At 38.2% G+C, this 23,826-nt stretch overlaps 1 protein-coding gene across 2 annotated transcripts; it reads right to left on the reverse strand.

The window, feature by feature from the left end:
- Positions 1-809: 809 nt before the first annotated feature.
- Positions 810-23,775, reverse strand: CSNK1D (casein kinase 1 delta). Of its 2 annotated transcripts, XM_021534053.3 has the most exons (10): positions 23,448-23,775; positions 17,375-17,485; positions 15,575-15,723; positions 14,863-15,091; positions 14,282-14,452; positions 12,642-12,790; positions 11,902-12,073; positions 11,459-11,598; positions 4,768-4,834; positions 810-2,942 (listed from the first exon to the last, which is right to left on the reverse strand). In XM_021534053.3, exons 1-9 carry the CDS (start codon positions 23,521-23,523, stop codon positions 4,802-4,804), a joined length of 1,230 nt encoding a protein of 409 aa, XP_021389728.1. In that variant the 5' UTR covers positions 23,524-23,775; the 3' UTR covers positions 810-2,942; positions 4,768-4,801. The 2 variants fall into 2 exon arrangements, with proteins under 2 accessions (XP_021389728.1, XP_021389726.1); XM_021534051.3 differs by lacking the exon at positions 4,768-4,834.
- Positions 23,776-23,826: the final 51 nt, after the last annotated feature.

Here is a 23,826-nt window from a genome sequence, read left to right on the forward strand (position 1 = left end):
AAAGCAGAGGATTTTTTTTTTTTTTAAGTACTTGTACCACAAAAAACTCAAGGACTCTGTAACCAATCAAGATTATGTAAAAAAGCAGCAGAGGTGGTATTTTCCATATAAAAGCATATACACAATTTTAAATGAAAACCATGAGAAGAAATTAAAATATCCTTCCAACTTTTAAAGGCCTGCTAATAAGAAAACATGGAGGGTTCCTGAAAGTATGTCTACCCTTGGATTATAATAGATTTTTTAAAATCACATAGCAAAAACTGGAATTTTATTACACAGGGCACCATCATGAGTACAGCTCACTGTTTTTCTTGCTTTTATCTTGGCTCCCATAACTGATCCAATTCCCCTACTATACTTTCTTATCAATACCATGCATTACTTGATAAGCAAAAGCATTTGTACAAAATAAAAAACTTCTGGGAAAAAAAGTATCCAAACAAAAACATATACTTTTAAACTGGCAAAAAGGCATGCTTTCTGTGAGCAAAGCAATTAATGCTTTCTCTTTCTTCCTGTATACCCCAGGATCATAACTACCAAACTCTTTCACTGAAAGTTTTGGTACCAAGACAGTATCTTCAAATGTTTGCAACTGACAATATTCTTTGCAGATACAGAAATCCCTTGAAAAATTAAAAAAAAAAAAAAAAAAAAAAAGGAAATAAGAAAAAAAGTAAAAAAGGAAGAAAGAAAAATAAAAGAAAAAAAATGGAGAAAAATAAGGAAAAAATAAAAAAGAGAAGAGTTGCATCAGGTAAATGGTAAAGATTCATTGCAAGTCAGTAAGTTACACCAAGAAGAACAGAAGTTATTATGAATATATTTACACAACTGTTAAAGTACACAAATACAGTGGTAGTACATACGAAGTGCTTTGAGATACTGGCTTATACACAGGTTTATACAGACAGTCTAACTATTTTCTGCATGATGGAATTTAACTATTATGAGGACAAAAACTGCCCCCAAGTGAGTACAATTCTAGAAGTCTGCAGTCAACTTTTAAGTATAGTACAGCAATCTAATGGTCCAGATACATAGGAAATAAAGAGGCTGTTTTTAAGTCCCTCAAACATTACAGTATTAACCACAGATATTTACAAGGAAAGCACAGTGAAGTATAAAAGTGCTCAAATGGTAGTGCACATGCCTAAAATACCAAAGTTTATAGTAACTGAGGAAATAATTCTCTTATGCAAACTAACCAATCAATCAAATTCTCGAGCTTTTCCACTATACTCTCCCCAAACACACATTTCCCCCAGTCTGACCCAGAGTACACACAAGCAAATAGCTAATGTTATGAAAGCATCCAGAGAAGAATAATAATATTTGGTACATGGACTTTTGAGAGGAGCAAAAAAGAAATTGTAAACACCCCAAAAATAAAAACGATTTTTCATTAAAATCTGAAGACCAATACCACTTTAAAAATAGTCTCAATTTCTCAAAATACCTAACTGTTCAAACAAAATCTCTGCACATACTATCCAGCATAGAACTTCCCATAATTTCAGTCATAAGAGTTCTGGTACTGTTCCAAGTACAGCAAGGACAGAACGCGTAGTTTTACGAGACCATTTATAGCAACAGACAGTATGAAGAATTTCCCATATTTCATAACCAACAGGAGCCAACAACACCTTCAACAACCTGAGCATGTTGAGTCATTAACGCCTAGATAATTACTCTGGGCATTCTCAGGTTAAATATACTTAAGAATTAAATATGATATGCATCTGAATTGTAAAAATTATCAGGATTTTATGGCAAGAATACATTACTAGGTTTATGGGGGTGTTGTTTATGTTTTCTTTGTTTTGTATAAGAATTCCTTTTTTGAGTCTTGGCATGTAATAGAAGGCCTAAATAAATGTATTTGTTTATAAACATGTGGATACTGAATGAAACATGCAAATTCACTGAAGATTCAGCAGCAATGTCTGTTTTGCACTTGTAATAGTCTCCAAGCTAACCAGCCTCAGAGAAGAGGAAACAAAATTTTCTGAGTAAAAAGTGTTTGAAAGTATCCATTCACCCAAACTAGGCAGAGAGACAAACAAACTCTCTAATTCTAAATCCCTCAAACGTCAGTCTTTTACTTTGTTCTTAATCTTCTTTACAAAAAAGAAATTCATCATTACAATCTCTACTATACTTAAGACTCTCCTGCAGAGTATTTGGTTATCCTCTTCTATGAAACATGAGTATTAAAAAATTCATTTGTGCTACACAGAAAGTTACATGTCCAGTGTGAATGAAGACAGCAAACTGTAAAATAAACTTCTAACAGTTTTAAAAACTTCATGAGAAAACCAATTCAGAATAGGACAATACATGAAAGTACACAATTTAAATAGCAGTAGATGGTTTTGAATCATTTACATGTTCCCTGGCAGACAGAAATTTCAAACAAGAAATTTCAAGTCTTTAGTTCAGGATTGTTTATACTCTACATTTTTAAATCAGACAAAAGCAAGAGTTCTTTACAGAGAAGTAAGCCAATAATTTTAGCAAAATGATACAAAAAATTTTCATAAACCAAGTAAAAGATTTATAGTTACAGTAGAATAATAAAAAGGGAGTAAAGTCTGCCGCCTGTGGAGGGAAAACTGAAATGGCCATCCAGTAATAGGCGGTCAACTCTGTAAACCATCTTTCTTTTCCAGCCCTGTTACCACAGGGTTCTCTTAAGGTCATTGGGTTTCTGGCAAAAGCGTCCTGTAATGGCAGCTGCTGGAGTCTCTGCATGTTCCTCCAAGAGCCTTTTAGGTCACATGGAGAACTCCAATTTCCACTCTAGTTTAGGGTATATTTGCTAGTAAAGCCATTAATAACATGGAAGATCAGCCATGCATTATCTGCCCTCCATGGCAAAATAATTTTCATCGGTGCACAGTGGACTGAAGAACACTGGGAGTAACCCGAGCAGGAATCTACCAAAGCCAAAAAACAAGACAACATCAGCACATATCCTTCCAGTTAACATACGAGTGTCTCACAATGTACTTCTAAACTATTAATTGTCAAAATTTAAGTGTGTTAATTTAAAATCCAATGAGAAATACAGTGTTTCACACCCACCTGTAGCTACACAAAGTTCCCTACTATTTTCCTCTTTTATTAGAAGTCAACATGGAAAATTCACCTTTCCAGCCAGAGGGGATGTTTTGAAGAAAATTAGACAAAGCATAAACATGTGCAGAAGAAAGAACCAACCAGAAGAAAACACTATGAACACACAGTAATAGACTCAATGGATAATTAATTTTAAAAAATATTAAGAAGATAAAAAAGAAATTCATTATCTTCAATAGCTTTTCACTTTCCATGGGACATTGTGTTAGAAGACACTTCTTGTATTTCCATAGCTTGACCTACTGAAGTACAGGTAGCATTATTTCTTATCACTTTCACCATGAAAGTGAAAAACAACCATACATCTTTGGAATTTAAGAAGCGAGAAACATCTAAGTAGCTGGATCATTATTCAGTATTTGTTTCAAATGTGAACAGCTACAAATACTAAGGCATACAGCATAGGCCAACCAACTCAGGTGCAATCCAGACCAGAATGTGCTTGTCTCCTGCATACAGGCTTTTCAATGCAAAGCTTTGTTTTTCTGCATTTTTTTTATACCTATTTTTAATATCTATTTTTTTTACTAAGATCTGATAACTGTTCTTCAAAGTGTTAAGCTGTCATTTACAGTTGGATCTTTTTAATGCTATAAACTGTTCATGAAGCAGGTTGTGCAGAGTCAGCAAAGCACACAAAGCAGGAGAAAACGGAAGAGAAATAGCAGGATTCTTCACCATCTAGAAACACAGGATTAATGCAAGCTTAGGCTTTATAGAGAAAGTGAGACAGCAGACAAGAGTTTATTAAGGAACAGAAAACTTTCACAACTTTTTTTTTAATAAGTAGCAAATCAAAGAAGCTCTTGACATACTTAAGAAAAGTAACCCTTCAGGCACTAAGGTCCTGATTCCAACTGAAAGCTGTTATTTCTCACATGAAACCTGTTAATGCCAAAAGCAGAACAGACTAAAAAGCCAAAAGCTGCACACAGAATAGCAGAAACTTCTACTGTACTGAACAGTGGAAAGGACTTCATAATACCTAAATTCAAGTCTGTCTACCTCTGAGATGTTCATGGTCGACTATTCCTGTTAGTATGTGAACGTTCTTTTAATATACAGATCTGAACAGATCTGAGTAGTTTTAAAATGAGAGCTTATAAGGCATGGAGAAGAATATAAAACAGTGAAAAATGGACATGGCTGTAACAGAACATTCCATTCATGAAAAGACAAGACAGAGCCTCATTTGAGCAATACTGTTAATTGAGTCTTTGTACAGGTATTTTACTTTAATGATTCTGAAGCAGATCTGGTTTTTAGTGGAAGACATCCTGCTGCATCAACATCCTTGGAAAGATATATAATTCTCATACAGCTAAAAATTTCAACTTGACTATTTTACTTTATTGTTGATACTTGAACAATTTAAGGGACCTTTTAGGTCATTATTATTGTCAACTCTGCTTAAGAGTCCAAGTGGAACAGCAGCAATAACTCAGCTTTTGGAAAGACATTTACTTTTAAGTTAGAGAAAAATCAATGCTTCATCAAGGATCCAACCAGAAGGCACAGATACAACTATGAGATCACATAAGTAGAAGAAGCAAAGTCGGATGTTTCTGAAGAGTTTTTTCCCCACCCCATACAAAGTTTTGGTGTCTAATGAGAAGCACTCACCCAGTGCTGCCTTCCAACGAAAGGAGACGAGCAGCTACTTGCCATGGTGTTCGAAAGGAATGCTATTCTGAGGTAGGGGAAAAGACAGCAATTTTTAACAGTTCCACTGCCCCAATATATAAAGATGTCTTAACAAAATCCAACCTGATCTTGCAGTAGCAACTCTATCTTTTGAGAAGCTCTGAATTCAGACTTCTATAAGACATTTGCATCGTATTAAGAGGTACGTAAAAGAAAAAAATCATTAATCCTCAAAGGAAGCTGACAAGGTCAGAAGAACAACGCAGAGCATGATGCCTATTAAGATGGATATGTGGAGAAAGATTTGTGGATGCAGAAATGGAAAATGAAGAAGCACTGGAAGTATGGCACAACACTTAAGTTATTCAATGGCAGTATTGGCTATAGTCTTCTAAAAACTTCTTTCATCAAAGAGACTTAATCAAATACTTCTTTGTGCAGCATTTCAATTCTTCCTTCCAACTACAGAGAATACCTCTGTTACCAACACGAATTTGCCACAGCTTTTACTGTTGGGTGTTGAACATGCTACATTCAGGAAAAAAATATTAAACAACTTACTGTGTAACCACGAGCAGTCAGACTGAACCTTTCGTTGAAGGAAATGAAGACAACTCACCCATAACTAGATTCCTGAGATGATCACTGCTTTCAGGATGCAGTCTGTGCATGTGGACCAGCAGAACTGATTCAAAGTAGTTTTTACTAGAATATTCATTACCTCATTTACGACCTCCTTTACTATGCCTCTTAATGTTTAAAAACTTTGTGTAAAGGAGACTTGGGGAACAATTCACTTAGTGTTTAAGAGCAGAAGAATCTTTTAATAGCTGGTATGATTTTCTGTCCAACACACTGCATACAGATTTAGGCTTGCTGTAATTTAGGCTTACTTTAAACTTGAACACACCACTTAGAAATTAATCCAGTATCGATGCAAAGGCAGCGAGGAGAGATGATCTACTTATTTTAGAAGTTGTTTTAGTAGGTAACAACTTTCACTTAGACCTCTGTTTTGTCTTTCTTTACTTGTGAGTGGTTTTAATTTTATGCCATAGGTTTTTCATGTGTTTTATCCTTAAACATTAATTCCTGTTAAAATCATTGTGTCTCAAACACTACACCAACTCACTCAAGACATTTTCTTAGCTTTATGTACAAACTGAAAGAAATAGATTTGAAACTGTACAATCTGTTCTCCCAATCCATATCACTAATGACACAAAGTAACATCTCCACTTCTGTTCATGATTGTATCATACATAGATTCAAGGAGAAAACCACACCAACTAGTCCAACATTACACCTGCCTCCTCAGTCATTACTTACCACAGATACAGCTGCCCCTACAGGAAAACAGCTTCCACTTCTTCATCCTAACCAGAATCTGAAGTACTGCAGGAATACACATTTGAATAGACTGTGCTTGACCGCTCAGCTCCTACTGATGTTTATCACTGTGTACTCACAACTTGGAGGTTTTTTGCTGTTGCATTTACTTCATATAATCCAGAAACGTACTGAATAACATGTGTGATAGAATTTTCATTATTTCATTAGAAACACTTAAGTTTCACAAACCATTTCATAGACATGGCAGTTGTTATTCTAGTAAATGTTCAAATGCTTGTTACTTAGTGCTAGAAACTGCATGTCTTTTTTAAGGAGAATGACTTAGGTGCTATGAGGACACCATCCTGGATGCCAGGAATTATACCTATTTTGCTATGCTTACCAATTACCATTTTTCCACGAGCATTAAATTTCTATAAAAATGCCTAGTTTTCATAAGAGAACTCCAGTTCCTATTATTTGCATTCATAGGCTTAGTTTTTCAGTTTCAGTCTGACTTGATCAGAATTCAATTTGGAAAAAAGAAAGATAAACACATGGAGTAATCATCTTTAAGAACTCTACTTATAGGCAAATAACTTTCCTGGCCTGAGTAAACTCTGTGCATTTCATTGTGCAGAATTTAACAAGCAGCAGTCTTTCCTCTAGATGAACAGAGGTGGAGGGAGATTGCAGATGCACTGTTGCCTTACCAAACCAAGGCATAAAGTAAATTAAATAACAAAACTAACATATATTCTTATAAATAAGAACTCTAACAAATGTAGTTCTTATCAGAAAATATCTGTAGATATGCATGGTAAATGCTAAACGTTGCTTTCCACCAGGAGTATGGCTTAAGCACTTCCTGAAAAAGGACCTGTGGTAGTATATTTACTTAAGACTTACTAAGGAAACTAGCACAATTGCAATGGACATGGACAAGCAATTGGTATTCTTTACAATTCTCTTGATAAGAAGTGATATGGATGACTCTCTATATTCTTACATCCCTCCAATCAAAATTTGCTTTAATGACTTTGCCACATAACTCCAATACTTTAGGTTTTCCTAAGAACAAGGTATAAAGATAATGGGAAACTCATGGCTATAACTGTTGATCTGGCTAACATCTAAGGATAAATTTTGATTATAGAACTACTTTAGTATTAAGAAAACTGTGAAGAGCATAAGCTATCAACACCTGCAACTTGCACCATCCTGCCTGCTAGAGAGTGACAACTGGGAGAACGAAAAGTGAATTTTCTCTAGCAAGCTCAAGTAGTAGTGTTATAAGCTATAGTCTGAGTAAAATGTTTCAGCCACATCACCCAAGAAGGTGGTGCAGAAGGTGAAGGCAGGGATTGGGAAAATCCACTGTGGAAGATGACTGGGTTTGGGACTGCTTAAGGAACCTGAAAGTGCATGAGTCTGATACCTGATGACATCCATCCATCCATGGGGTCTGAGGGATAGGGCCGAGTAAATGGCTAAACCACTACCCATCATATTTGAGATGTCATGGCAGTCCAGTGTAGTTCCCTCTGACTGGAAAAGGGGAAACCATAACCCCCAGTTTTATAAAGGCAAATATGACACAGGGAACTACAGGTCAGTTTCCCCTCAGCGCCTGACAAAGCCATGTAACAGATCCTCTTGGAAACTATGTTAAAACACATGGAGAATAAGGAGGTGATTGGTGTTAGACAACATAGCTTCACTAAAGGTAAATTGTGCCCAAAAAATTTGGTGACCTTCTACAGTGTGGCTAAGCAATGGTGGATGAGGGAAGAGCCACATATGTCACCCACCCAGACTTGTGCAAAGCACTGGATGCTGTATCGCATGATACCCTTGCCTCTAAACTGGAGAGACACAGATTTGACACATGGACCACCTGGATAGAGTGGTGCTTATCCACTTGGTGGATAAGAAACTGGCCAGATGGTTGCACTCAAAGAATTGTGGTCAGTGAGTCCATGTCCAAGTGCAAAGCAGTGATGAGTGGTATTTCTTCAGTATAGGAGTGGTGCTGTTCAAAATCTTTGTCAGCAACAAGGACAGTGGAAACAAGTGTACCCTCAGGAAATTTACTGACAACAAGAAGCTGTGTGGTGCAGTCAACCTGCTATAGGGAAAGGGATGCTACCCAAAGAGATCTTAACAAGCTTGAGAAGTGGGTCTCTGGGAGCTGCATGTAGTTCAACAAGGTCAAATGCAAGGTCCAGCATGTGAGTCAGGTCAGCCTCAAGCATAAGTACAGGGCTGGGTGAAAAATGGATCAAAATTAGCTCCGGGGAGAAAGACTAGGGTGTGTTCACGGATTAGATGCTCAACATGACTCAGTAATGTGCACCTGCAGCCCAGCAAGCCAGCCGCGTCCTGGGCTGCATCAAAAGAAAAGCAACCAGCAACTCAAGAGAGGGGATTCTTGCCCTCTATTCTGCTCTTGTGAGACCCCATCTGGAGTGCTGTATCCAGGTCTGGGGCCCCGAACACAAGAACAATGCTGACAATGTTAGAATGAGTCCAGAGGAGAGCCACTAAGTCAACCACAGGGCTGGAGCATCTCTCCTATGAAAACAAGTTGAGACAGTTGGGGCTGTTCAGCCTAGAGAAGAGATTTTAGGGAGAACTGAGAGTAGCCTTGCAGTACCCAAAGGGGGCTTACAAGAAGGCTGAAGAGGGGCTGTTCACATGGCATGTAAAAAGTGCATATAGTGACAGGACAAGGGTGAATCGCCTTAACCTGAAGGAGGGTAATTTATTTATCAGGAAGAAATTCTTTACTGTAAGGGCAGTGAGGCATTAGAACAGGTTGCCTAGAGAGGTCGTGGACTCCTCATCTCAGGAGATGTACAAGGCAAGGCTGAATGGGGTTCTGAGTAACCTGGCCTACTGGAAGGTTCTCCACCCATGGCAGGGTGGTCGGAATAAGGTGATCTTTAAAGGCCCTTCCAATCCAACTCATCCCCCCTACAAATCTCTCTTGCCCTCCAATTGCAACAGGCCCATGGGAATTTGTTCAAATTATACTACAGTTACACACTGTTATTTGGCCACCATGAGTAGATACCAGCACTGGTTCACTGTCTTAAGAACTACATGAAGACAGCAGTCAACGAATTATTAGTTCTAACAAACTCACGAGAAGATCTCAACTAGGCTGTTTTTGAGACTGTAAGGAAGTCAACCAAGTGATCCTATACTTGGAGCAGAGTGTTAAAAAGAGCAGGTATGGAATGTGCCATTAAGCCAGATGGTACTGTTGGCCCATATCACAAATTACACATCTGGATGTTTAAAGATCATTCAGAAAACTGCCCACTGCCCTCACAGTATTCACATTCTACAGGCCAAGTAGAACCAAAATGGATCTACAAGCCCAATTACATTACTTGCATCTTGAAATGTTTATAATAGTGTCACCTCCACAATGAGTGACATGTCACAAACATAGCAAAAACATTAAAGATGTACATGTACCTAAAACAATCAAGAGGCATCACTGCATTTCTGTCTGTTACTGTTATAACTCATTTATCTGACTGTTAACAGACACAAAACATCCACGATTTGCTCAGAATACCAAAGACCTGGTAATACACTTTGCCAAGAAACCATCTTTATATTAAAGTAAATGTTCAGGGAGAAGTCTGCACCACAGCCTCACAGAATATTCAAAGTCAAAAGGGACCTCTGGAAATCATGTAGCCCAATCCCACTACCCAAAGTACAGTCTAGAGCAGGCCACTCAGGACTATGCCCAGTTGGGCTCCAAGTAATTTGGGAAAGGGAGACTCCACAACCTCTTTGGGCAACCTGTTATAGTCGTTGCCTACCTTCATAGTAAAAAAGTTTCTCTGTATGTCTAAATGGAATTTCCTGTATTTCAATTTGTGCCCACCCTCCTTTGTCCATTCACTGGATATTGCTGCGAACAGTCTGGTTGCACCTTCTTTACATTCTTCTAACAGGTAGTTACACAAATTTACAAGATCCATAACTATGCACAATTCTCCCCTCTTAGTTTTCAAAGTATTTAAAAATACTTCAATGTGAAAATTTCTGGAGGCAAGAATAGCAGTTCAGTGAACAATTTCAGATGGTGAAACTTGTAGCAAAACCAGTAGAGAAAACCCTACCTATACCCTATTCTTTCCCAGTCATTTCTGCTCCTGAACTGTTCATCCCTTGTGCAAGCACAAGTATATGTGCAGCTACATGGTGAAGCAACTAATTCAGCTTAAAACCTCCCCTGACCCAAGTCCCACTTCGCTTTTATCACAATGGAATTGTTTCTCCAACCCACTTAACACTCAGTCTTAATTAGAGATATCCACCTGGGCCCCATCTAAAAAACTGTTCTTTCAAGCAGTAAGATTTCATAACTAAGAACACATACTATCCAAAAGTAATTAACTCTGCCGATTAAATGATGAAGCCAAAAGGAACCAAGTTATTTTTTTGTCAATGTGCTCTGTCAACGAGGAACAAGTCTCTAGCAAAAATGATGCAGTTAGAGCTCCTGCACAGTAGTGAGGCATGATGGAAAAACCTCTAGGTCACCGCAATAGTCTGCTAACATATTGCTTTCCTGGAAATGTTGCAGAATGTCTACAAATCGGCTGATTTCCATTTTGTAAGTAAGACTAAAAGTAAATGGTACAAAGCCAAGCCACACGCTATTTAGGACAAGACTGTCAATAAGCTGAGGAAGGAACGTTTTAGCTACAGCACAGAGTTAGAAACACATTTAACACTGTTAGCCATAAAAAGAGATTCCTAAAATTTCTTTGCTAAGTCACTGTGAGCAGCAAGGATGATTTCAGTGCTGACTATGAATCGTTATCATTTATCCTCCTGCCATTCTCTTCAAATGAGCCTTCTGTAACATATGTATGATCCATGTATGTGGCCTCTTATTGGCTCTGAATTAAGAGCACTGCACTACAGTGCTCTTCACCAAATGCTTCTTGCCTTTTCTGCACCAATACTGTCTGCTCCGCTGATCTGGAAACAAAATTCACTATCTCTTACTCTGCTTCTTCACGGATAACATATATAATAAAGTCAATTAGTCAAGGAGCTAAATCCCATAATAAGAGGTTAAAATGTTGCACCTCTAGAATTTTGCATCCTCTCATTGCTGTCAAGGTAAAAATAAAAATTTCTTTACACCCCCATCATTCAGGCTAAATGTCAAGCATTTACACGATGAACATCATCTGCAAAACCAGTATGAAATCCCATCAATTACCTTCTAAGTTCTTATGGCAAATTAACTTTATCAAATCGCCTTCATTTTTTCCAATACACAGATTTATTTTTTTTTTACCTGCGAAGTTGACATGCGAGAGGTATCTTGTCGGCCTGTTAAATCAGATGAGGAGATATTGACTGGGGCACCACGATGCAATCTCATACTCACTTTCCTTTCTCGTTCCATACCGGATACTGGCCGAGGAGAGGTGTTGGCTGTGAGAAAAACAGCATTAGAGTCCCATAATGAGAAATGCCATGTTAACACGGTGACTGGAAAAATTACACTCTTGGTGTTTGCACATAAGAATTCCACATAACCAAACGAGGAATCAAGGCTGCTGTTTGACATTTCATAGAAATACAAGTATCAATTGCCAGGCAATGAATGTATGTAAATACCTTCAATCTACTAAAAAGCAAGGGAGAAAAAAACAAACCAAAAGGCCAAACTCTGCCCAGACACAAACTGTCAATTAGAGTAGTCTATAAGTACTTACCCAGTACTTGCTTACTTACCAGCATGTGAAGTTGGGGTAAGGGGAGTAGGAGGAGCTACATCTTGCGTTCCTCTTAACCTGCCAGAAGCAGTGGAGGGTAATCCACGTACAGCTGGATTTCGTGTATGTCTTAGTCTTTCCTCTCGTTCCCGCCTTTCACGTTCAGCATCTTCAGCTGCTCTGCCTGCACCCTACGGGTCAAGACTAGTGAACAACTTCAGGGATTATTGAGCTTAAAACTGTATGTTTGGATAAAAGTACTGAAAAAGAAGAACTGGACAATGTGTGAACTGAGGTTTGAGAAGGCACCAAGTGCTTTGGTAAAATTTCTTGAGAACTACTTTAAGTTTTGTTCATACAGCTGCTTGGATAGTCTTCAAAATGCTAACGGTACACACATACTGTTATGGCAGCTGGACACCTCCTCAAATTTGCCAATGACCCATGTTAAAAATCAATGTGAGAGAAAGTAGTAATTCCACAACCTAGCCTGCTGACTGCCCTAAAGGATCTAAGAAGCCTTCCACATTAAAAGCCTTGTAACTGTAATTTAGTTGTCAAGCCTTATAGCATGGATGCTGTATCTCCTGCCTTTCCTCATTTCCTGATCTTTCTGTCTACACAGTAGACTTGTCAAGAGGAAAAATCAAAGATGATCTTACAGTAACAGTTAAGATACTCAAAACCGACAATGCAGTAAAAAACCCCACCAAAACCATTAAAAATTAAAAGTTTTAGAAGGCTATGTGAACTACTCACAAATTTCAGCATGTTCCAGTCAAATACATAGTCATATGAGAATCCTTGCCGATGAAAAAGGTTTCTGAATAATTGCCTTAGATAGGAATAGTCCGGCTTGTCATCAAAACGCAAAGAGCGGCAGAAATTCAAGTATGTGGCAAATTCAGCTGTAATGAAAGGAAGCCTGGTTTTTATCTTCAGCTTCACACTGGCTTTTTGTAATTCTGAGTCAAAACTACCCAAACCACCCCAAACCTGAAAAGCAGGGAATCTTCTTAATATAAGAAGAAGAAGAATGATCTTATACTAGAAATCCACTAAAGCAAACACTATCATGTCAATCCTGAAAAATAAATTATTTTTATACCACAGAGCAGGCAAAGATCTCATCTGTTGACAGCACAGAATACAGTTCTTTAACCAACAGCTGGTGGAAGAGAAAAGGTTTAAAACTTTGCTTGGAATATACTGAACACAATTTATTGCGGGACATGGAACAGCATTTCTTTGTTAAGGCACATAGAGATTCATGTCTGTTTTGTCACAAAACACACAAAAACTTTATCTCCCAGGTAAGTCAAGCCACATTTTTAATTTACAACAGTCTAAGCAATTGTTTTTAAATGGCAAGCAAAATATTGCAAAGCAAAAAAAAAAAAAAAAAAAAAAAAAAAAAAAAAAAAAAAAAAAGTGAATTCAGTGCACCAGAGAAAATCAGCAGTATCAAAATACTAGCTTTTGACTTTAGGTCTTCCCAAATGAAATAAGATAATAATTTATATTAAGAAAGAAAATCTAATAAATGGCACAAGAGAAGCTGATTAATCTTCCCTGCCTGTAAACTCCATAGAAAACATGTAATTCATGAATGTAAAAGAACATGTAGGAAGCAACATTTGAAACACATAAAAAATTATGTTATTTTCATACAACCCAAACCAAAACTATAGCTCTTGTCATTGTAACTACTTGCCGAAGCCAACAGGGTGAAGAGACAGAACTCTTTGTGAAATGAAAATAGTCTCTGATGATGGGTAGTGCTACTACGTTTTAAAACAAACTTAAGTATAATTTTACAATATTCAAAAATTGCTTATTATTGTTTTGGTGTAAATAACAACAGAGAAACAGCTGCTCTGAGGCATGATGCTAGGATACAGCAGGGTTTCTTATGCCTCTCACAAATTCTAATCCATCAGCAGGCAAAAACAGATGAAGCTGGGATGATAATTCCCAAATGAAACAACTGCAGTAGAGAAGAGATGCATCTGACTACACAATCCAATTCATCCAAGAAACAGTACCCACACAGATAGAGAAAGAGGCACTTTGATAAAATGTTGTCTGTTGCCAATCATCCAGCCAACAGGCGCACAAAAAATAGAGCACAAATCAGGGTACCATACTACCCTTCCTCTTGAGGGCACTTCAATAGTTGAGACAAGGGATCCCTAGAAATGCTCTATGAACACAAAAGATCTGTCTTCAGCATAGTATTTTTACCATGCATGTGGTAAAATCATGGGGGGGTAAGGAAGGGGAAGAGGAGAGGGAGAGAGACTGACAATGAATAAAAATAGTAGAATTTAACATAAGGAAAGGAGATATACCACTAAAACATGAACACATAGGCCTAGTGTCACAGAAGAGTAACTTACAAGGATATCCTTTACACAAAACCTCAATGGGTGTAGACATTTTCTTTTCACTGATACGTTCATATTTCTGCCTCTTTGTTGCTGCTTTCAGTCCCTGCCAGGGGAGGGAGCCCAGGTTAAAATACATCAGTACATAGCCCAAGGACTCCAAGTCATCTCTGCGAGATTGCTCTACAACAGCATAAAAAAGTGAACTCATTAGGTTTCATTTTCTACTGGCAAAACAAAAGTCTGTGCAACAAGACTGTTATAAAACCCTTACAAGAACAAGAGACAGTTGAGAGTTATTATGCCCATGATACACTCAGTAAAAATTGAAAATAGGCTTTTCTTTTTCAGTAAAAGAAAAGCCTTTTATCCTTGCAGTTATTAAAAAATGTGCTAATTCCTGACCATTACAAACTCAGACTGAACAGACACCTAGTATAGACTGAATCCCACCTAATCAAGATATGCAAGGCCATGCATGCTGTCAAAAATAGAGACTGTCTCCTATGCCTCCACAAAGCAACATCCACTTTCACTAAAATTACATATGTTGACACTCTTCAAGTTTCTATTTATTGCTTTCCCCAGCTCACCAATTCCAAGATGAGTGTTGATGGATGCATAACGGGCAGTTCCCGTTAAGTTTTTATTTTCACGATATGGAATATGTTGGTGAGTTCGAGCATCTCGATACTTCTTTGCGAGTCCAAAGTCTATTATGTAGACAAGATTGCCTTTTTTCCCCAGGCCCATTAAGAAGTTATCTGGTTTCACATCTCGGTGGATGAAGTTCTTAGAGTGAATATACTCAATTCGACTTATCTAAATACAGAACCACAAAAAAAGTAATTGTCAAGAGACTAAGCACACATCTTTTTCTGACAAATACACTAGCAATTATATCTAAATAATGAAAGAGGCAACCTCCCTTTTTATTATGAAATGTAGAGGCATTAAAGAGAACATTATTTAGAAGACAACGGGCAAACCTTCTCTCCAGCTCTTTGCCCATGCCTCTTTTATAAAACCTGGAAAATCCGTTTCCAAAACTTTCTTGGGGAAATTTCTTAGTCTTTGAGCAGTGCAACACCTTGTTTGCAAACAGTGCAGACCCAGTTTTTAAAGAAGAATTGGCAATCACTTTTGGTGGGATAGCTTTGATTTACAAAAACAGAGCCACTTTTGAACTTTTTCTCTATTAATACAGCCTATTCAGCTCTAAATTTTAGTAATAAAATATATATGATCAAAAAAATTCAATATCCCAACATATTTCACTATCAAGATAACAAAGCCATTTCCTACCATTTGGTCAGCAAGTAATAGGACTGTCTTGAGACTAAATTTCCTTGAACAAAAATTGAAGAGATCTTCAAGACTCGGTCCCAACAATTCCATCACCATAACATTGTAGTCCCCTTCAGCTCCACACCACTTAATTGTGGGAATACCCACTAGGAAAAAATAAACCATTTATTCAGTATAACAATTTGATTTATATAATTCATACACACAAAACTTCAAGGCTCTTAAGATTAATTCTGAGCGTCATTACCATGAATGTTTCCATTTACAGTGAAGCTTAATATTTTATGTTCAGACATTCCAAAATTAAATGTGTGATAACTTCCAGAAGAATCAATAAAAAATTCTAGCAACAGAGGTCTAAAAATAGCCTTTTTTCTTTTCCCCAGAAACCTTCTAGTCTTCATACTTGTCTTGTAACTTTAAAGTATTAAGCATTTTTGTTGGATTTGAACCCTAAGCATTTTACCAATATTAATATGCACGTAGTCTCTAAGATCCAATAAGGCACAAATCAGGAGTCTGAAAATAAAAGACCCTGACAAACCATTAGATACTATAACTGAAGAAGGCCTCAGAACTTAACTTAGTTTCAACGCCTACAAAATCACCATGAAATACCTGTCTCCTTCATTAAAAAAATGCAATTAATTTCTACCCTTCCTTCATATTCTTGTCTTTCCTTCAGTTCCATAGTATGTGCTGTTTGGTGAATCTCTACCAAAGTAGCACTGTTTATGAGATGTATTATTAATTCAGTTTTACAGCATGATAATTCGCTCAAATTTATGGAGGAAGTCAGGAACCTTATTTCACCTAAAAATGTAGAAACACTCAAATATTTTTAAATAAATCTGCACATAGGTAGCCTTATTCAGATTTTCAAATGCCTCACTCTGAGTTAATTCTATGCATTTTGGTGTGAAATGCCGTAATTTGCTGTATTTAAAGGAAGCATGTTACTCTATGAAGGCTATTTCGGTTACACGCAGGTGGCAACTGAATGAAGCAGGAATTAAAAAATAACCAAATGCAAATACACATTATTATCAATTTCTAGAGGTCTTATTACCCTACTTGGCATGTACTTGAGATACAGCATGGAATGTACTCTTTATGCAAAGCATATCCTCATTTAGGAAGAATTCAAGGGGTTATGAAAAAAACACAAAACTGAACTACCGGTTCATTAACCGGATTTATGTGTCAGAAATGCACAGGAATGTTAGGTTTCTGGAATTTCAAAATATGTGAGTAAGTTACCGCAGCAAAGCAACACGCAGTAGCTACAAAGTTGCTGCACTCCCATTCTCCACCACTAATGCCATTTTGTCTTTGAACTCTCCCAGCAAGGAAATATTTTTAACACAGAAAAAAGAATACTAACATGTACAACAAAAATTAACCTGATTTTTAAAAGTTTAGAATTGTGCTACCATAATAAGCAAGTCAGGTGAAATGGTCCAAAGTAGTGGCTGCCATCTTTCACTGATCCATGAGAATCAAAAATAAGTCACTATTCTGGGACCAAACTTTATTTCACATTGTACAAGATCCTCCCATTTTAATATTTCAGGAACCATGAGAAACTTTGGAGGATCTTACTAGTTATCATGAAGTGTGATAACCATGGATTTGGAGCGCTCCTCTACAGCCCTTGCTGATCTTCATCTACCCTGCTGCCTTTCCCACCTTCTCCTTATTTCTCAAAAGAGATACCAAACATTAACTGCCAGGTGCCAGATAGATCAAAGGTGTAAAAGCAATAAAATCTTTGAAGAAGGAAAATAGTTTGCTTGCCTCCACCCTGCATCATTTTGTAGATTTTACTCTCGATGTGGAGCTGAGGATGTTTGGTTTTCACGCATTCCAATTTTATTGCAACCTCCTCTCCGGCAGCAATATCAGTTCCTAAAAACAGAAGAATTAAAATATTGGTCAAAGTATTTTCAAGATGCATTTCCTTTGCCAAGACCGAAACAAAATGAGCATCAACAAGCTACTTCTAAATGGCAAACATCCAGAGATTAAGTACTTTCAGCCACAATTATCTAGAATAATTTTTAGATAATCAAACAGACTAGGACTACAAGAAACAACTATTAAGACACTGTAGCACAAGAAGCAAAAATTGCTGCTATCCCATTAAAAAAAAACAACAAAACAAAACCCCAGAAAACCGACTAAACTAAACCAGTGCATCTCCTCAGGGATGTACTTCCACTTCCAGTCTGTGGTAAAAATGTTCAGAATTAATCTTTACAAACACGGCACACAGACCCACCAACGGAAAAAGTACTAAGAATTCAAATCACCTCCTCTTATGTCTTGATAATTGAGACTACAATTTCCCTAGATCTCAACATAGTCCAGCTGTACCCTGACACCTCATTTTACTTGGCTGGAAGGCAGGTTATCTACACTGAAGAACCTGCAGTCTGCAAAAGCTTTCTTTAAATCTCATTAAATTCTTGTTTTAAGAATCAAAAAACACCCATTCACTTTCAAAATATGTAGGGAGAAACAGACATTCTTAAATAGAAACAGTCAAGAAAATACACATTCTTACAGCCAAGCAACTTACAAACTACAGGAAAAAAGGAAATAGCAAAAGGAAATGTGTGACACTTCACAGACATTATCTCCAAGTCTCTCTACTTTAGGAATTCGGCCTAAATTTTCTGCTTTACCTCATGGTTCAGGATCATGCAAAGTATATCACCTATGGTTCGATCTGATCCCCACTTTAAAAAGCCTAACTTGAGGTTGTTTTGTTTTGTTGAGAAACAGCAAACAATCCTTTTGCACTCACTTTTTCCATGATGAGGATTGCATACACTTTTATACTACCTCACCTTCCCCTTAACTCTTTTCAGAATTCAAAATCTCTTGTCATTCCCTGTATCAGTAATTTTTAATTACTGCGTATTACTTCCCATTTCTCTTATCTGTACCTTCATCATTTCCATAATGCCCTTTCTGGGAGTCACACAAAACAATTAAAACATATGTGCATAAAGACATATTTTTCCGTCTACCTATTTTCTCCCATGTTTTTCTTTGACCATTACATTGTACTGACCTAACTTTTATAGTTGCAAAATCCTGTTCCTGTGATTAAGGAGCTACTTCAGTGCTTTTGTGCTATTAAGTCAGGAAAACTAAGACCACAAAGACATGCTAACGTCCCACACCTCAAAACGGACATGACTCTTCACTTGGGCAGGAACTGATACTGCAGGAAATCATCTGAGCTCACGCAAAACTATGTGTCTTTTTCTACATTAGTAAAATGTCTTTCCATTTGTACGCACATATGGGTATCAAGGTGGTGTTGCCGGAACACTGAGTTTCTCAGAGTGGACACCCCAGCAGGTATTTATTAGGCATTTTACCCTGAAAATCAACAAAACATATGAAGCTCACTCTAGATACAATAAGCACAACTCAAGCCCATCCACTGTAAAAATGCAAAAGAAAAATAAGGCCGCACATATGACTCTTTTTTACTGTCCTGGTTTGTAAGATAAGCTTGTATCCTATTTGCCATCTGTTGGAGGTTGGGCAGGTTTGTTATCTCTTCCAAGAACAATGGTTTGCTCCGAAGGGGTAATGGTTTGTTAATGGGCCATTGCCTGATTCACCGCAGGGCTGGTAACGTAACACCATCCCATAGTGAGATGCTCCACCCAGAGGGGGAAGCCAAGCACTCTTTTTATTGTATAAAGTGGTACCTTTTTTGGGGAGGCAGGGCAGCTCTCTCTCTCTCTCTTTACGGGATTCCCAGAGAAGCAGCCCTCTCTCTTTACAGGATTCCCAGAGAAGCAGCTCTCTCTCTCTTTGCGGGATTTCCCAGAGAAGCAGCTCCTTTGGCGGCACTCCCGAGAGAAGCAGCTGGAGCGTGGTGAGGCAGTGGCGGCGTAGCTGGGAGGCGGCCCCGGCGCAGAGGAAGACTGCCCCAACTGCCACCAGATCTTCAGAGAAAACTATACCCTTCTAAAGATCACCACTTCAGCTGCAATTCATCAGCCACTGCAAGAGGAGCAGCTATCATTTCAACCGGACTGCCACCAACACCCCGAATCCTCAGGTTGTGGACTTTATCACTAGTTTTGTTTGTACCAATTGCATTTGCCTTTTTAAGTTGTTATCTAGTTTTCTCCTAGTAAAGAATTGTTACTCCCATTCCCATATCTTTGCCTGAGAGCCTTTTAATTTAAAAATCCTGGTAATTCGGAGGGAGGGGGTTTACCTTCTCCATTGCACAGAAGGCTTTTGCCCTCCTTCACAGACTCCTATCTTGTCAAACCAAGACATTTATCTAGCATAACAGGCGACAGGATCCTGGATTGTTACTTTGGACACAGTACAGCCGCAGCAACTGAAAGCTCTTCAATATGTAATCTAGTATTTTTCACACTTCATGAGTGAATTATTTTGGTGGACTTAAATTAATCTTGGTGAACATCAACCCAGAGATTTGAAAGCATGTATCAAAAAAACAAGGAAGCAGGCCTTATTAATACTGACCTCCCCACCACAAATGAACCACACAACTCCTGACCTTTCTTGACCATCTCTTGTTCTCCCAAGTTCTATAACGAAGGTGTAGACAGAAGACCATATTAACCGATAAGCGAAAAACAGCAATGGGGTTGTTTTGGGGTTCCGGTTGGTTTGCCTTTTTAAAAAATCTTTGTTGATCCAAAACAGACACAAACTTCCATATAATGAAAGACATCTCTCTCTAAAGACAGCTGCAGTCCTCTGTGGCTGATTAACGCAAAAACTGTGTAGGAGGATCAAAACCTGTATTATCAGGATCGAGTCCTCCTCAACGCACCATTAAACTTACTTGACAGACCATGGTCTTGATCTGCTAGGTCACTTCTCAGCCTATTTTCTCTTCCTAAGAAGTTTTACCACCTAAGAAAGCCAAGATCTTTAGCCTAAACTCCACTTCTATGTAAGCCCTCTCCTCCAAGACAAGAGATTTTGTACTATTAATGCAATTAATATTTCTGAGTCCAGCAAAACTAATGAGAGTGGCACAAAAATGCAAATCATTCTGCCAAGCAATCCAGTGCTTACCCCCAAGAAGGGACTTTTGTTTACAACTTAAACCTGAGACAAAAGTTTCTAAAATTTTACAGTGTCCTGTATTCCACCAAAAGCTTAGCTTCCTTTAAGGAATATGTAATAATATTTAAGAAGCAGCAGTTCTATAAAAGGAATCATTAAAAAGTAGTAACAAGCTGTATAATGAGACATCACCATTTCTAATTGAAAAAGAAAGACTAAAGTTGTGAAAGCTTTTTTTTTTAAATTCAAAACTCTTATGTACTTGTAATTGTCAAGTCCTCTTCCCTAAGGAAGGCCTTGGAAATTATTTGAATTAGTTTACAACCTAAAACTCATTCCTAAGAAAAATACATGCATAACACAAGAAACCATGAAAACACTGCAACTACTACTCTATGACTCATTCCTACTTGACCTCATGCTCCCTGCAACAAAATAAACGCTTACTCTGATCCATTCACTCCTGTCCACTTTTTATACTATTTAGAGTATCTAGGTATCAATTTCTTTCATATCTTCCCCTGGAAGGTAACATAGGTAAACTCTTAAATTTCATTTTATTTAAGTTTTCCATGCTTATTTATTTACAGTAGTGCCTTACAAATAAAAATTCTGTCCCACAGACCCCCATTCCAAATTCCAGAAGATAAATTTTGAGGTACAAAGAAGAAGAAAGAATGTGAAAGAACCATGCTCCTAACAATGTTGTTGGTTTCTTATTCCAAAGTAGGGTAAAAGAGTAAGGGTGGGAAAACAGAGGACGCCCCTCCTCTCTACTCTGAAATGTCTTGTAGCTGCATTTGAGACAAAACCTGGGGACTGGAAGCAGGCAAAAATAGTCAAATCTTCATTTTCAAAGCATAAAACTGAGCTGGGAATGTATGCTGAAATAATCTACAAATTCACTGAGGCCTATCAGAAGGCACGTCTACTTAAAGTAAATACTGCCTTCTGAAATAACATTATAAATTATTTTAAGACACTTATGTCTACTGTACAGTCTGAACAGCAGAGCAGTAACTGGATTTTTTTTAAAACTCCACATTTCGTTATCACAAAAGCCAGTTTTCAAACATCTGTTCTACCAGATAATTGTAGGCAAAGCAAATGGGACTCTATAAAACGCTTCAGTTCTTGAAAGACAATAATTTCCCCTGAGAAAATAAAACCATGCCACCAGCTGGATCTTCCATTCACATACTTATATGCTAGCTCCATGCCTGAGCCATGCTTCCACGTAAATGGCATGACATTTGCAGTAAGCCTTGAGAGTAAATCCAGGACAATTGTTTAGAAATAAAAAAATGTAAAACTCACAGGATTTATTGCACAGAATTCAGTATGGCATTAATATATACACTAGCATACAGCAAACTATTACTTTCTGTGCACCTTCACTGGTGTAAGCTGCATTCATAGAGATAAAAGTGACACATAAACGTTTATTTCACTTGCACTTGATATTAATACTGTATTACAATCTGATTTACCTGAGCAGTAGTCAAAAGTTTAAATTATTCAAATTATCTAAGACTTTTCAGATTTTAACTGCTGTCTTAATTGCCCCCAAAATCCAAATGGAAGCTAACAAGAATTTTTGCACAAGCTTTATGACAATCTTCTATAGTCACATCTTCAATCTTCTATACATGCACTGCAGAAAGGAAGAATCACGTTCTCTGACTCTAGACAATCACATACCTTCAGTTAAAATAGCATATTTTTCATCAGGCATATGATATGTCTAATGGATAATGAGTATTTCATGATCTGTAAACAAGCAGCTTTAAGTAAAAAATTATTTTGGAATGGCAGCTGTGCACTGCAACACGTATAGAAAAACAACCCCCACATCTCATACTGCATGCACTGCCAAACGTACCACATAAGCCAGCAAGTGACATTATTTTTATCTTCCACAGTCAATGAACCTTAGCCCCTGCAACTTCCACCTTCCCCCACCCACCCTTCCCTGATTTGCTCTTCTAGGTTAACACAATTTTCAAAAGCAGAATACTCGTATCTACTGGATGAGACATAATGCTCATATTTCTTTGGATTGAACCCACTTCACATGGCTTGAGAGTTTGCCGAATATGTAGAGCATTTTAAAAATACCTGCTTTCAAAATCTGTTGCACCCACTACCTGAGCTTGTCATAAACAATAGCAGCAGTAGGCTATGTTAGAGAACTATAATAAGGGACTGGCAAAGAGAATTCCAATCCTGTACGTTTTACAATTGTAGAGCGATCACGGTTAGGTGATGGTCAGCAACAGGATTTGCCAAACTACGAGGATTATTTGAAGGATTTAAAGGTTTTTTACTGCAACCTAAACACTTGTATTTGTGTGATTTTTTTTAGGCCTCAAAGTAGAATAAACATTCTTCTGACAATTTTTCCTAGTTCACTGCAGCGATATTTAACCCTGGTACGTTTCTTCCCCAAAACGTTTTTCCAAATGCGGTGGGTTGTGGGGTTTTTAGGGTTTATATCATTTTGTTTTTTTCCCTTCCTTTCTTTCAGACGAGGCGATTTTTACCCTTATGCCCATTTTACAGACTCGAACGGTGCCCAAGGTCACTAGACAGCAACGAGAAGAGAAGCAGCCGAGTAAACCAGAATTCCTGATTTCCGCACTATCCAAATTAGGACATGATGTCAACGAAATATTAAATTACTGCTGCTGTGTCCCTAGCCCAGCTACTTGCCCGACCCGGCTAGGCCCTCGATGTTCTCCACACACCCAGAAAACGGCCAACTAAATCCCCTGCGAGCCATCCTCCTTACCCAAGTAGATATCCCCGAAAGAGCCGCTCCCGATCTTCCGGCCCAGCCGGTACCGGTTCCCAACTCTCAGCTCCATGGCGGCAGCTCGGGTCGTTCACGACACCGTTCTGTTGCTCTGCCCGGCCTGCTGGCTCTCGTTCTGATGCCTCACAGTCCTGCGGTTTCGGATGCCATCGCGGCTTTGGTCTCGCCGCTCGATACTAAGGAGACAGGCAAGACGGTCGCCGCAGCTCCCGAGCAAGATGGACACGGATTCCCGATGCGATCGGCCCCTCAGCCCCTGCGGCGCCCCGCCACCATCCCGCGTGACCTCACTTCCCTAGCGACGGGGGCGGGGCGCGCTGCCGCAGGGACGGCGCGCGCCGGGCGGGGCGTGGCT

This window comes from Lonchura striata, chromosome 19, assembly GCF_046129695.1.
Source record: "Lonchura striata isolate bLonStr1 chromosome 19, bLonStr1.mat, whole genome shotgun sequence".
NCBI lineage: Eukaryota > Metazoa > Chordata > Aves > Passeriformes > Estrildidae > Lonchura > Lonchura striata.